The following is a 16,043-nucleotide window of genomic DNA, read 5'->3' as shown; positions in this document are numbered from 1 at the left end:
GGGAGAACAGGTTGCGAGTCCCCATTTTACAGATGAGGAAGCCGAAGCAGAGACAAGCAAAGGGTCACACAGCAGGCAAGTGGCAGAGCTGGGATTAGAGCCCAGGTCCTCTGGCTCCCAGGCCCGTGCTCTCTCCACTAAACCACGCTGCTTCCCGTTTAGAATAAGGTGGCCATGGGAGGATGTGCCTCTGCTGACCTGGAAGTAACGGTGACAGGACGCGTGTATCTCAGGATACACAGTGTCACAATGACAGCACCCGGAGCCTTTTACGAAAACCCTCGGGATTTGGTCCTGATCCCCAGGGAATCTGAACCCTCCCTGTTTATTCTACAACTCTGGCATTCCCTTCCCTGGTCTCTGTAAACGGAGATACCGCTTCTAAGCCCCAGGACTCAGTGGTGGGAGCTGAGGTGGAAGAAGGCTGGGAGAATAATTACTATTAATAAGGAATAATACTTGTTAAGCACTACTATGTGCCAGGCACTCTACTAGGTGCTGGAGTAGGTACAAGATAATGAGATCAGATTCATTCAGGTGTATTTACTGAGCACTTACTGGGGGCAGAGCACTGTACTAAGCGCTCGGGAAAGTACAATACAACAATAAACACTGACACTCCTTGCCCCAAACTGTCCATCCTCCACCATTGGGCTCACAGTCTAAGTAGAGGGAGAACAGGTATTTAAAACCAAAACATTGTATATAAATGATCTGGTGACCTATAAATTCCATACAGGGAATGGACCAGCTGAAAACTGGGGCAATATCCAGATTATTTGGGGGTGCAGCTATTTTGACATCACGTGGACCACCCCCACCCGTCCCCCGGGCAAGACGTTCAGTCGGTTAATCGTATTTATTGCGCGCTTTCGGTGTGCAGAGCATTGTACTCATCGCTTGGGAAAGTACAGTATAACAATGCAACAGAAACATTCCCTGCCCACAGTGAGATTACAGCCCCACTAACCCCCATTCCCACGTCCAGCCCATCTCCTCCCCGGCTCTGGGAAGCTTTCCTAGGGTGTGGCGTGGCAGAGAGACAGTCTTCCCCTTCTGGCACTTCTCAACAGGGTACCTCCCCCGCCACCGCACCAAAAAAAGACAACCCCGCCGCTTTAGCCCATTTCAAAACCTCTTGCGGGGCAGAGGCCGGCTTCCTCACGGGCCTTCGGGCAGGCAGTGGGTGTTGGCTAGGCCCCAAGACCCCGACGCTGCCGGCACCATCTCTGTCCCGGGCTGCGTGACATCACCGCCCGGCCCAAGCGACCAATCGGCCCCACGGGTCTGTTTGCCGTGATAAGAAGAAAGACAACAGGACCAAACCCGGGGAGGGCAGTGTTGGCTGAACCTTGCTCTGGGCAGGCCCCGCCGCTGCCGGGGAGACAGGACGGCTCTCCACAGCCATGGCGGGCCGGCTGCATCTCGTGCTGCTCTTCGCTTTCTTGTCCGCCCTCCCGCCCGCTGTGGAAAATGGTAGGAGCCCCTCCAGCCCTTTCCCCAACTTCCTCTGAGGGACTGTAATGAAGATGGGAGCTTTCTGGGATGGAGGTGGGAGCCCTTGGCACGCTGGAATCCGAAGGGTGAGGTTTGGGGGTCATGGGTAGGGAGGGGCAACCTAGGACCACTGCGGGGGCAGTTTGTTTCACGCCAACCCTTGCTTCAAAACCTCCTTCCTGTGAGAACTCCCAGTATCCTTCCACCTGGGGACGAGGGTGAGAGAGGAAAGGAATTGCTCCCGCAGGGTGGGAGGGAGGAGGAGGAGAGGAGAAAGGAGGACCCAAGGGTCACAGGAGCCAGTGAGAGGAGGATGGGAATCCCTCAGCCTTCCCCTCTTCCTCTCAGCCAGACTCTAGGGAGGGGAAGGAAGTGGTTTACAGGAGAGGAAAAGCGGAAACTCCATTTGACAGTGCTCTGAGGGGGCCCAAGAAGTCTTCCCCAGCCCGGAGACGGCTAAGAAAAGAAGGACGGGGAAGAGATAAAAAAAAAAAAAAAAAAACAAAAGCAGAGGGGACATGAGGCCTCTCTGGGTCAACTCTACCGGTCCCTAACCAACCGCTTTCTTTTCAGTGTTCATCAATCAAGAAGATGCCAACAAGGTTCTGGGACGGGCCAAGCGGGCGAATTCGTTATTTGAGGAGCTGAAGAAAGGAAACCTGGAAAGGGAATGTAACGAAGAAACCTGTTCCTACGAAGAAGCCAGAGAAGTGTTTGAAGACACGGATAAAACTGTAAGGGCGAGTGCTTTGGAGCAAGAATAATGAACTTAGCCTTAGGCCGAGTGGATTCTTCAGCCCCTGGAGGTTAAGGAGGATCAGGCATAGGGTGATATGCTTCCTGCCTTTCTAAGAGTTTCCATTCAAAGCAGAAAAGAAGCCTGGCGGAAGCACAAAGAAAGGGAAAGGGTAGAATTGTAGCATTTGAGCACCCACTTTGTGCAGTGCACTGTGCTAGGAGCTAGAGGAGTGCAGAATAGTGAACTGACACGTGCCCTGCCCACAAGGAGCTTAGGTCCTAATGGGGAGATAAACATAAAAGGCATCTGCTAAACACTGAGAGAAAAGCAACATAGGAAAAACATCATACATTTATTCAATTGTAGTTACTGAGAGCTTACTCTGTGCAAAGCCCTGGACGTAGCGCTTGGGAGAGTTATTTCTTAATTCCTGTCTCTCTCAAGTCCTTGCTAACTTCCTTCTGCCCTAAGCATTGTGTGCCTGCTTTAGAGAGATGGTTTAGGACAGAGAGGGGAAATTAAAGTTTATAGAAGGCCATAATTCGTCAACCAACATTTTCCCTTGACTGTATCCCAGGAAGATTGAGTATGTTTCTAGGATCCCACCCCCCACCTCCCGCCAGGGAAATGTGTGGTCTAGATGTGGAAGATGGGAGTACAGAGCAGATCTGTGGTATTTTGGAAAATTAGCACTCGAGGAGAAGATGAGGAAGCAAAATAAAATAGTTTGTTCTAGTATGGTCAATTCTGCCGTAGTGCGTGCTTACAAGACTGGATATGGATAGAGCTCTGTTGGGGAATTAGAAACGTTCTTCCCACAGTGCGCATCTGTCAGAAGGAATGGTTGTGTCAATGCCTGGGGTCGAGGCAGGAGTGGAACATGATTTTTTCCTCAGTGTGAGACTCTTAAAGAAAACGACTGCTGCGTTCTCAGCGAGCTGATTGAATTCCAGTGGGATTTTCTGAACGTACTGTTATGAGAACATTTATGCTACAGATTCTTTGTGATTTCCTAACCTCTACTTAAATGTGCTTTTTCCAATTAGAATGAATTTTGGAATATATACAAAGGTGAGATTATTTTAACTACTTTTTTTAATGTGGGAAGAAACGCATTCTGCTAATACACATCGCTGAGGGTGGCGATAAACTAGTAGATATCTAAAGATCTGATTCCAGAACAGAGAGAGAGAAAGTATCGCACAGTGGGTAGAGCGCAGGCCTCGTAGTTAGAAGGACTTCTAATCCCAGCTCGACCATGAATCTGCTGTGTGACCTTGGGCAAGTCACTTCATACCTCTGTGCCTCAGTTTATTTTACTGGTAACATTGGGATTGACTGTGAGCTCCATATGGGACATGGACTGTGTCAAACTGCGATTGGCTTGTATCTACCCCAGTGCTTAGTACGGTGCCTGGCTCATAATAAGTGCTTAACAAATGCCATAAACCCCCCCCCCGCCAATATCACATCCTTTCAGCTTGCCACCCCTTCCCTCCTCCCCCCTGCCATCCTGCCCCTTTACTCTTCAAGCCAGAGGCTGCCAGTGAACACCCACCCTTCGCCCCCACCCCAAAGAAAGACACAAATCCAGAAATCGTGACTCCTTCAAGCTTTTGATTTCAGGAGCTCTGAGGGCACACCGTAGAGTACAGAGCAATAGCTAAAAGAGAACTCCATTCAGGATGACAAATATCTCTGCCAACTTTGGTTTCCAAGACTTTCCTTTGCAGATGGCAACCAGTGTGAAACCCAGCCTTGTCAGAATCAGGGGGTGTGTAAGGATGGCCTCGGCGAATACACGTGCTTGTGTTCGGCAGGATACGAGGGCAAAAACTGTGACACCAGTAAGTATCCTCGGCTGAAAAGCTGCAGATGGGATTGCCAAGGGAAGTATAAAGAGGAGAGGGAGAGTTTACTCATTCAGTCATATTTATTGAGCACTTACTGTGTGCAGAGCACTGTACTACGCACTTGGGAGAGTACAAGAGAACAATAAACAGACACATTAGGAGTGGCCACGTAAGACCTGGATTTCCTCTGGATGGATTCCCAAAGCAACGTTTGATTTCGTCTGCGGTAAACTCACTGTGGGCAGGGAATGGAGTCTCCCAAGTTCTCAGTACAGTGCCCTGCAAACACTAAGCGCCCAATACATCTGACCGATGGCATGATCGATCGAGTCCCTTTCCCCACCGTCACTGCAATTCCCTCATCTTCCTTTAGCAAGCCACGGGACGGTTTTGTCAGCCGGCTAGCACACTGGCTTGGTGACTAACTGGATTTTCTCTTGGGCAGCGACCGTCAAGATCTGCAGCTTGAACAATGGAGACTGTGAACAGTTCTGCAAATCTGTCGTCAACACAGTGGTCTGCTCCTGTGCTCAGGGGTATATTCTGGGAGATGATCAAAAATCCTGTATCCCCACAGGTAGGTCAGAGTTCCCGGACTAAATTCCAACCCTGGCCCTTGGTGGGAAGGACTTCTTTTACGATAGTGTCGCTGAGTGGCTAGAGTCCAGGCCTGGGAGTCAGAAGGACCTGGGTTCTAATCCCAGCTCCGCCACTTATCTGTTGGGTGACCTTGGGCAAATGGCTTCACTTCTTTGGGCCTCAGTTCCCTCACCTGTAAAATGGGGATTCAATCCCTGTTCTTCCTCCTACGTAACCGTGAGGCCCATGTGGGACATGGACTGTGTCCAACCTGATTAGCTTGTACTTACCCCAGGGCTTAGAACAGTGCTCCCCCATTGCTTAGAACAGTGGTTGACACATAGTAAGCGCTTAACAAATACAATTAACAAAATAAAAATTTCAAAGAAGGCCATTGTTAGTTGGGTCAGGGAGCAGAAGCATTTTGAAAATTAAGTTTGGTAATGTGCTGAGTGGGTTTTGCTGGCAAAATTTATCTTCATCTTCTCCACTCAGTGCTTAGAACAGTACTTGACACAATAATAATAATAATAATAGTGGGAATTAAGTGCTTACTATATGCCAAGCACCGTACTAAGCGCTGGGGTAGATCCAAGATAATTGGGTCGAACACAGTCCCTGTCCCACATGGGGCTCATATTCTTACTCCCCATTTTCCAGAGGGAATTGAGGCCCAGAGAAGTGAAGAGCCAAGATGATACAGTAGACAAGTGGCAGAGCCAGGATTAGAACCCAGGTCCTTCTGACTCCCAGGCCCGGGCTCTATCCACTAAGCCACACTGCTTCCCCACATAGTAAGCGCTTCACAAATGCAGTAGTTACGATTCACCCTCTTCATCCCAGCTCGCTCTCTCTCCATTCATCTCAAGCTATTCCTCAGTGTGCCTTGTTCTCTTATCTCCCAGCTCTGACCTCTGACTCACATCCTTCCCCCTGCCTGGAACTTTCCTCCTCTTTATATCTGACAGACCACAGCTCTCCCCATGTTCCGAGAGGAAGCAGCACGGCCTAGTGGATAGAGCCCGGGCCTGGGAGTCAGGAGGACCTGGGTTCTAATCCCTGCTCCACTACTTGTCTTTTGTGTGACCTTGGGCAGTTATTTCACTTCTCTGTGAAATACCTCAGTTACCTCATCGGTAAAATGGGGATTAAGACCGTGAGCCCCACGCGGGACACGGACTGTGTCCGACCTGATTATCTTATATCTTCCCCAGCCTTAGAACAGTGCCTGGCACATAGGAAGTGTTTAACAAATACCATTTAAAAAAATTAAAAGCAGACAAACGGACATTAATGGGGCTCCCTTAAATGTTTCTTTTGGGTGAGTGAATAGCCCAAATGCAATGTGCCTTCCCTCAACTTGCAAATACCACTTCTATGTGGATTTAGGAACTTAAAGAACTTGCTTCCATAATAATAATAATAATGTTAGTATTTGTTAAGCGCTTACTATGTGCCGAGCACTGTTCTAAGCACTGGGGTAGACACAGGGGAATCGGGTTGTCCCACGTGGGGCTCACAGTCTTAATCCTCATTTTACAGATGAGGTAACTGAGGCACCGAGAAGTGAAGTGACTTGCCCAAAGTCACACAGCTGACAAGTGGCCGAGTCGGGATTTGAACTCATGACCTCTGACTCCAAAGCCCGTGCTCTTTCCACTGAGCCAACACGTTGCCTCATTGTGACACTCACTCTAATATTTATGAAAGGTCATTTTAACGAGAGTTAGACAAGGTAGTTCAGATGTTGGAAAAAAAGGTCTGTTTTGAGGGAGAAAAAGCAATTGAGAAGACTTTCAATCTAATTTGTCTTGTCCATGGTATTGAGAACGGGAACCGTTAAAAGTCTCAGCTGATCCAATAGTTTCCACCTTCTCCCTCACACTACGCATTTGGCCAGAAGTACCAACAGACAACAAAATTGCCTCTTTTGAACTCCACGACCTCTCCCTTACCCTGGCCCATGCTATGATACCAATGTTAATTTGAATAGCAAAACACAAAGAGCAGTACAGAAAGGAGGAGAAATCCAGATCTAGAAAATCCACAGACTGGATCATCCGTGTGGATAATGGAGAGGGGTTTCAATTCGGTCGTATTTATTGAGCGCTTTGTGTGTGCGGAGCACTGTACTAAACGCTCAGGGGACTGCAGTATAACAACAGACAGACACATTCCCTGCATTTTGAAAGGGATTGAAAGAACACGATGTCATGTTGAATTAGAAGAGTTGGTGAGGCTATCGCACAGTAGCTGAACAATTCCAGGAAGGATGATCTGTAGGCTCTACTTCCCAGACATTCATCCTTCCTGATGGGAGAGATCGGGAGAGAAAAGGACTGTACTCTGTACTAAGCCTCTGTATGCATGCAACATGCAAAAAAGATGTCATAAGCCACGTTTATCAGAAGAGTTTTTCTCTCTCCCTGCCAGATTACACCCTGAATCGACTGCTTCCATCTGAAGTTGATCCTGATTATAGATCATTAGTACTCAGAACCGTGCTCAGCACAGACTAAGCACTCAGCGAATACCACTGATTATGTTGCAGTACCATCTTTTTCCCTTAGGCCAGATCCTTTCCCACGTGGGAAACTCACACGCAGAGAAGTGCTCTGCGCAGACTAAGTGTTCAACAGTTACCATCGATTATGTTTATGTTTCAGTGTTGTCTTCTTTCTCTCTTGGTCCAGTTCCTTTCCCGTGTGGGAAACTCACGGTGGGAAGAAGGAAGCGGTCAGCAGAATTGCCTGAGGAGCAGGACGGTGACAACGCTCACGTCGCTGAAGATGTCTTAGAGGCCACGGAAAATCCCTTCGAAGCTGAGCCTCCAGATCAGAACACCACCCTTGCGGAACCTGGCGAAAATGCCCTCGTGAGGATAGTTGGAGGACGAGAATGCCACGATGGGGAATGTCCTTGGCAGGTAATCGTCTGGGGCGCCCACCTGGTTAAGCCAAATTTAGGGTTTCACTCTTCTCCTTGTTTTTTATGGTATTTGTTAAGCGCTTCCTACGTGCCAAGCACTGCGCTAAGCGTTGGGAAAGTTACAAGTTAATCGGGTTGGTCACCGCCCCGTCCCACATGGGGCTCGCAGTCTTCGTTCCCATTTTCCAGATAGGCAACTGAGAGAAGTGAAACGACTTGCCCGAGGTCACGGTAGAGCCGGGATTAGAACCCGGATCCTTGTCCCCATCCCCCGAATCAATGGAATAGAGAGAAGGAGAGCCTTCTTCAATCGGTGGTATTTTTTGAGGTGACTCCCCCCAGGTCACACAGTAGACAAGTGGCGGAGCAAGATTTAGAACCCAGGTCCTCCTGTCTACCAATTCTGTGATATTGTACTCTCCCACGCGCTTAGTACAACAGATAAGTACATTTATCTGTTGATATAAATAAATATGCAATGAGCACCTACTGTGTGTAGAGCACTATACTAAGCGCTTGGGAGAGGACAGTGCAATAGAGTTGACAGACACGTTCCCTGTCCACAAAGAGCTTACATTCTAGAGGCGAGATCCTCCCGTCACATTTCTATATATGGTGGATAATAATAATATGAAAATTCTGGTATTTGTTAAGCACCTACTGTGTGGGTCAGGGACTGGCCCACATGGGGCTCACATTCTAAGTAGGAGGACGCAGGTACTGAATCTCCCGGTTACAGATGAGGAAACTGAGGCCCAGAGAAGTCAAGGAACTTACCTGGGATTGCACAGCGGGCAAGCGGCAGAGCGGAATTAGCACCCAGGTTCCTCTGACTCCCAGGCCTGTGCTCTTTCCACTAGATCACACTGCTTGCACTCTAGGATTGGGGCCATCATTAAAATTCACCAGTGGGAAGGAGAGCTCCTTCATGTGGAAATACAACAGTAAATAAATTCCCTATTTAGCTGTCTATTCAGCTAAAATAAACCTCTAGACTTTTACCCCCTTACACTAGGAGGGTCATCCGATCCAATCCCCTGCCTACAGGTCGGTACTTCATAGAGACGGATAATCATTAAGTTTTCTAAACCCGGCTCCGTCACTTGTCTGCTGGCCGACCTTGGGCAAGTCACTTCGCTTTTCAGGGCCTCAGTTCCCTAATCTGTAAAATTGGAATTAGGACTGTGAGCCCCATGTGGGACAGGGACTATGTGCAACCTGATTAGCTTGTGTCTATCCCAGCGCTTAGTACAGTGCTTGGCACATAGTAAGCACTTAACTACCACAATTATTATTATTATTAAGGATATTTTCCACGTCTCTAAGATAACCTGACCCATTAGCAACTGCAAAACCAGCTTTGATATTTTATGGGTAACTAAGAGACCAGAGAGGGAAATAACTGGCCAGAGGTGCTATAATTATTATAGGCTTAAAGGTTATAATACAGGTTATTATAGGCTTGAAGACAAGAACATGTCTACTTACTCTCCGATACCCCTCTCAAAAGCTTACTACAGTGTGAGTGCTCAATGAATACTATTGACTGATGAGCTGCAAAACAAAAATATGCACTAGTAAAACCTCACTAATTCAGTCTGAAGGGTCTGGGGGAATCCAGTAAGAATTAGCAAAAGGATTACATTGTAGCAGTAATTTTTTTCAAATGTAATTTTAAAGGTGTGTCTGTGTCTGCCTGTTTCCTTCCTTGTGTGTTTCTTTAGCTTTACTGGTGTCAGTAATAGCCTGTCTCTTTCTCTGGCTTTCTCTTCTATGAAATCTTCCCTTAGGATAGCTGGGTTGTCAAGAACCGTCCCCTCTGAATCTTCTGTCGATCAATCCTATTTGTGGAGCGCTTACTGTGTGCAGAGCACTGTACTGAGCACTTGGGAGGGTATAACAGAACAGAGTTGGTAGACACATTCCCTGCCCACAATGAGCTTCAGATCCTCTTTCCTTCAGTTAAACTGAGGTGGTTCTAACCATAGATTTTACCAATAAATGTCACCTGTACACTCAGATCTGTAGCCTTCAGCACCACCCCCCAACCTCACTGCACTTAGGTACACATCCTTATACTCTGAAATACATTTTAATGTCCATCTCCCCTTCTAGACTCTAAGCTCCTTATGGGCAGGGTTTGGGCCTATCATGTCGAATTTTACCAAGCATTTAGTACAGAGCTGTGCACCGAGTAAACATTCAGTAAATACCATCGATTGATTAATAATAATCGTGATATTTGTTAAACACTTACTATGTGCAGAGCACTGCACTCAGTGCTGGGGCAGAATCAAGAGAATCGGGTCAGCCACAGTCTCCATCCCACATGGGGCTCACAGTCTAAGAGGGAGGGAGAACAGGTATTGAATCCCCATTTTACGGAGGAGGGAATTGAGGCACAGAGAAGTGATGTCACTTTCCCAAGGTCACACAGCAGACAAGTGGCAGAGGCGGGATTAGAATCCAGGTCTTTGGACTGCCAGGCCCGCGTTCTTCTCACTAGGCCCCGCTGCTTCTCACCAGACTTTGCTACCCACATTTTCGAATAATGTCTACTTTCCTGTGACACTAAGGGTCCCAACAAACAAGGTTTCATAGACTTTCTAAATCCACGTCCATCTTGCGGTTCACCAGGCTTCCCGTACTTGATGCCATGAGACACTGTCTAGAAGCTAGATTTCTGTTCTGGAAAAATTCTGTCAAATGCCACTGCTCCCAAGCCTCTTCTTGAGACTCCCCCCCTACCTCCCAGTTGAAAAGAAAAAAAAAATATTCCTTTTCGCATTTGGCTCTAAAAGCTGTCACTGGAAAAATGTTTCCTTTAATCCCACCTCTAGCTCTGGAAATGTGATCTTATCCGAGGCAGAGAATTCTCTAACCTTGGGGAAGGAGCTGGTTTTACTAAAATTTGCTTTCCTCTGGACCGTCAGCTCACTGTGGGCAGGGAACGTGTCTACCAGCAACCAACTTGCCCGAGTGCTTACTACAGTGCTCTGCACAGAATAAGCACTCCATAAATTCCACGGATCGATGGGTTTCTGTTTCTGTTCTGACGCCACCCCCTGGTTCTCTCTGCAGGCTCTCCTTGTAAACGATGAAAACGGTCAAGGGTTTTGTGGCGGGACTATTCTGAATGAGTACTACATCCTCTCCGCAGCACACTGCATGCACCAAGCAAAAAGATTCAAAGTTAGAGTAGGTAAGTGACGGTTCCAGGAGGAAGGCCTCCTTTGTCTTGACAGACCGGTTGGCAGCTCCTTTGGTCTCGCAGGCTCCAGGGTGTTTCTTGGGTAACGACTACGGTACCTGTTAAGCGCTTACTCTGTGCCGAGCACCGTCCTAAGCGCTGGCATGGATACGAGATAATCCGGTTGGATGCAGTCCCTGTCTCACATGGGGCTCCCAGGCTAAATAGGAGGAAATAGGATGTAATCCCCGTTTTACTGGTGAGGGAACTGAGGCGTGGAGAAGTGACTCGCCCAAGGTCACCCAGCTGACAAGGGTTAGAACCGGGATGAGGAACCAAATCCTCTGACTCCCCGGCCCGTGCTTTCTAGTTAATCCAGATGGACGCAGTCCCTGCCCCTCATAAGGCTCACAGTCTAGATAGGAGGGAGTAAGATTTGATCTCTGGCAGATTGCTTAATCTTTCTCTGCCTCAGTTTCTTCATCTGTATAATAGGGGCAAATAATACTTGCCTCGCTCTAGCTCTCAGAGAGATGTTGTGAGAATAAAGTAGTGGATGTGAAGACACTGGAAAATTGTTTTGAAGAGCTACAGTCAGCGGAATTTACTACGTACTAAGCATCTGGGAGAGTGCAGTGCAAGAGAATTAGCAGATCCCTTCCCCGCCCATAACGAGGTTATGGTCCAGAGAGGGAGACAGACAGTAATGTGATTAAATAAGTAATTTATAATATAGCATTTAAGATATGTAAGTGTTGTGGGGGTGGGGTGAATGTCAGGGAGTGTGTCCACCTGATGATCTTGTATCTACCCCAACACTTAGTACAGTGCCCGGCACATAGTAAATGTTTAACAAATACCACGATCGTCATTATTATTATTATGATTGTGACTGCGACTTTTAACGGCCCCGCAGGGGAACGGGACACCGAGAAGAAAGACAGCAGCGAGATGGCGCATGAGGTGGAGAAGGTGATCGTGCACAGCAAGTTCGTGAAGAAGACCTACGACTTCGACATCGCCGTGATCAAACTGAAGACCCCCATCACGTTCCGGATGAACGTCAGCCCGGCCTGTCTGCCCGAGAAGGACTGGGCCGAAGACATCCTGATGAACCAGAAAGCGGGAGTGGTCAGCGGGTTCGGGCGAGTCCACGAAAAGGGGCGCCCTTCCACCGTCCTGAAGATGTTGGAAGTCCCCTACGTGGAGCGGAGCACGTGCAAGCAGTCCAGCAGCTTCGACATCACCCCCAACATGTTCTGCGCCGGCTACGACTCCAGGCCGGAAGACGCCTGTCAGGGAGACAGCGGGGGCCCCCACGTGACGAAATACAAGGACACCTACTTCGTCACGGGAATCGTCAGCTGGGGGGAAGGGTGCGCGCAGAATGGAAAGTTTGGCGTCTACACCAAAGCGGCCACTTTCCTCAGCTGGATAAAGAGGATGATGAGGCAAAAGGCAGGTCAGTAGAAACGGAAGAGGGCCGGACGCTGGGGTCGGTCTCCGGTCGAATGCGTTTCCACCGGTGGTTGGTGTTGCTTCTACCCGGGCCACACCGTTGAATTAAAGGAATTGTTCTACTGCCGTCTTCTGGCGGCCCATCTCTACGTTCTCTCTCCTCCCAGCGCTTTTAAGAGCATTTCTCATTTATCAAAATGCAGTTTCCCTTCCTCTTCCCTTCCTCCTCGATGCCTCCAGGGAGGAGCTCAGCTCCGAGGGAGCGGAGGATGGGTGGTGTGAAACAAAGGCCAAAGAATGGGGACTGGTCTGTGCATTTCCTGCCCTACACACACAAACGCACCAAAAATCACCCCCCAGCACTCTTCACGTTTTCCCTCCATGGCTACTGTCCTGAAGCTGCTCTGTTAGAGTGAAACTGAATTGGCCCTTTCCCAGTCTCCTTCCCCTGGGTGATGGATTCATTCACTGCATTTATCAAGCGCTTACTGTATGCAGAACACTTTACCAAGGACTTAGGGGAGTAGACTACAACGATAAACAGGCACATTCCCCGCCCACAACGAGCTGACGGTCTAGAGGGAGAGACAGCCATGAATAGAAATAAATTACAGATATAGAAATATATTACAGATATATTGAAGTGCAAGCTCTGCGCTCAGCACTTTGGGAGGTAGAGGAAACTCCAGACACAGTCTGACTTCACTAAGGACAGATCCACAGAGCAGTAGGACTGTAGAGGAAAAACACTTTAAAGCCCTCAATCATCTTGCCGCCTCCTAACTCACCTCACTCCTCTCCTACTGGTATTTGTTAAGCGCTTACTATGTGCCGAGCACTGTTCTAAGCGCTGGGGTAGACATAGGGGAATCAGGTTGTCCCACGTGGGGCTCACAGTCTTGATCCCCATTTTACAGATGAGGGAACTGAGGCACAGAGAAGTTAAGTGACTTGCCCACAGTCACACAGCCGACGAGTGGCAGAGCTGGGATTCGAACTCATGAGCCCTGACTCCAAAGCCCGTGCTCTTTCCACTGAGCCACGCTGCTTCTCCGACCCAGCCTGCACACTTGGCTCCTCTGATGCCAACCTTCTCCCTGTTTACGCTTCTATTTATCTCGCCTCCAGCCTCTCGCCCACATCCTGCCTCCAGCCCGGAACTCCTTCCCTCCTTCTATCCAGCAGACAACTCTCCCCCACGTTCAAAGCCTTATTGAAGTACCATCTCCTCCAAGAGGCCTTCCCTGACTAAGCCTTCCTTTCCTCTTCTTCAACTCCCTTCCGAATTGCCCCGACTTGCTCCCTTCATTCATCCTCCATCCCAGCCCCTCAGCACTTAGGTACATAGCTTCATTTATTTCTATTAATGTCCGTCTCCCCCTCTAGACCGTAAGCTTGTTGTGCACAGGGAATGTGTCTGTTACAGGGTTATATTGCACCCTCCCAAGCACTTAGTACAGTGCTCTGCACACAGTAAGCACTCAAATATGACTGACTTACTAAAAATTCCCACTAGTCACCATCTCACAATACATACAATCTGGTTATCCGGCAGATATTGTTTTGATGCTTTACCTCCGGGTTAAAATCACCTCACAATATTCCACCCAGGGGATAAATCCTATCCCACATACAGACCCAACCACCCTGACACTGCAGTTAAATGTTAGGAGAAAGTAAATCCCTTCCCACGCAACCGAGGAAGAAGGGATCGCTGAGGCTTTGAAGAGATGGCTGAACAGATAACTTGATGGTGTTGAATGGAGGGGACAATTTCATTTAGAAGCATATGATGTAGCTGTCATTCAACGCAAGTATTGTCCAACAAGGACCTCGTCCAACTTTCCCAAGCGCTTAGTACAATGCTCTGCACACAGTAAGTGCTCAATAAATTGAATTAGACTATCCGGTGGCTCACTGCGAGTTGCTGAGATCACTCAATCAATCCGTGGTATTTGAGTGCTTACCGTGTGCAGGGCACTGTACTAAATGCTAATGCTCGGGAGAGTACAACACAACAGACACATTCCCTGCCCATAATGAACTTTCAATCTAGAGATAGATGAAGTTAGGGTCTCACTACCACCAGCTAAATTTGGGGATAATGGATCGTAATTATTGAGTGCTCACTGTGCGCAGAACACTGTACTAAGCACTGGGGAGAGAACATTATAACAAGCCAGGAAGATGGAGTTAAATAGTTTAACATAAACTAGGTTGGAGACCTCTAGAAGGTAAGCTCGTTATGAGCAGAGAACGTGTCTGCCAACTCTGCTCTATCGCAGTCTCCCAAGCGCTTAGTACAGAGGTCGACACACAGTAAGCACTCAATAAATACGATTGATTGACTGAGACCTATTCCCAGATGATACAGATTGTGGCTGGGGGGGCGGGGGGGTTTCTCTCCAACCAAAGACAATGTGAAAATTAGGATACCAAGCGATGGGCTTGAAGATGGAGGAAAAATCCAGTTTGAGGCCAACCCATGACGACATTCATTGACGACAGTAAGGTCAATCAGTGGTATGTTTGGTTTTTTTTATGATATTAAGTGCTCACTATGTATCAGGCTCCCCTCTCAGGATGGCACCTGGAGAGTTTCCAGTCCTCTACCAGTCTCGGCTTTGGGAGGGAGAGTCAAGCAGAGGCCTGTCCATTCCATTCCTGGCTTGGCCAGTGGTTAGCAAGTGGCAGGCCATCTGTGACAAGTCAGGACTCCCCTGTGCTGGGCAGCAGCAGCATGGGAGAGAGTCGAGGGTGGAGACTCAAGTTTGCTGCATGGAAAAAGGCAATAGTAAACCACTTCCAGATTTGTACCAAGAAAACACTACGGACACACTACTTGAACCATCGCAGGTGAAGGTGGAGAGTTTTGGGAGAGATGTGTCCATGGAGTCGCTGTGGGTCGGAGACGACTCGACGGCATAAGACAATGTGCCAGGAACCGTAGTGAGCTCTGGGGTAGATTCGGGGTTATCGGCTTGGACGGAGTCCCTATCCTGCAAGGGGCTCATGTTCTTAATCCTCATTTACAGAGGCGGGAACTGAGGCACAGAGAAGTGGAGTGACTCACCCGAGGTCACATAGATGAGTGGCAGAGCGGGATTAGAACCCAGGTCCTTTTTGGTCCCAAGCCCTTGTTCTTTCCAGTAGACTTACTGAGCACTTATTATATTCAGAGTACAGTACTAAGCACTTGGGAAAGTACACCACAAAGAGTCGATAGAGGTGATCCAGGCCCATAAGGAGGCCCATCGACGGGCTCTTCCCTTAAAGGCAAACAATGAAGAGTGAGTTAATCGGACATTGGTCTTTTCAGCCCTACTAGCCCATAGGGGTAGGGTCTTCCTGTCACCACTGAAACCGAAAGATGGTTCTCCACTGAAGACTTCTGAAAGTTTCCAAGAAAATAAAAACACAATCCATCTGCTGGGACCCTGACCAAGGAGCCTTTGAGCAAAATGGTGGGGATGAGAAGAAAGGTTATGACCAGGGACTCTTCCTAGCCCGTCGGATCCATCCAAAAGCATTTTCCAATCGCTCAGGTGCCATTCGCGTTTTACACAATTTTGTTAAGCAAAGTTTAAAAGTCCAGGAACAAAGACACTAAACAGCACAAATTCCACAGGTTTCTGTGTAAACTACGAGACTCTGAAAAACCAACAGTGACCCAAGAAATCAAATATCCATTTTCCCGGCAGTGATATTAAGTAATCGCTGCACCAAGGGACATTTTAAAGATATGTTTGCTTTCCACATGGAAAAAAAAACCCAGATGAAATTTAAATCAATTGTTTTT

The 16,043-nt window shown here is 48.2% G+C and overlaps 1 protein-coding gene across 1 annotated transcript; it reads left to right on the top strand.

Moving 5' to 3' along the window:
- Nucleotides 1-1,351: 1,351 nt before the first annotated feature.
- F10 (coagulation factor X) lies at nt 1,352-12,368 on the top strand. Its single transcript, NM_001127614.1, is given in 8 exon segments — nt 1,352-1,476; nt 2,071-2,231; nt 3,283-3,307; nt 3,970-4,083; nt 4,535-4,666; nt 7,362-7,594; nt 10,678-10,798; nt 11,703-12,368. Coding segments are annotated over 8 exon segments (1,410 nt in total). The 5' UTR covers nt 1,352-1,406; the 3' UTR covers nt 12,257-12,368.
- Nucleotides 12,369-16,043: the final 3,675 nt, after the last annotated feature.

Source organism: Ornithorhynchus anatinus, chromosome 20 (genome assembly GCF_004115215.2).
Source record: "Ornithorhynchus anatinus isolate Pmale09 chromosome 20, mOrnAna1.pri.v4, whole genome shotgun sequence".
In the NCBI taxonomy this organism is placed as follows: domain Eukaryota; kingdom Metazoa; phylum Chordata; class Mammalia; order Monotremata; family Ornithorhynchidae; genus Ornithorhynchus; species Ornithorhynchus anatinus.
This window is presented reverse-complemented; position numbering and strand designations above follow the sequence as displayed.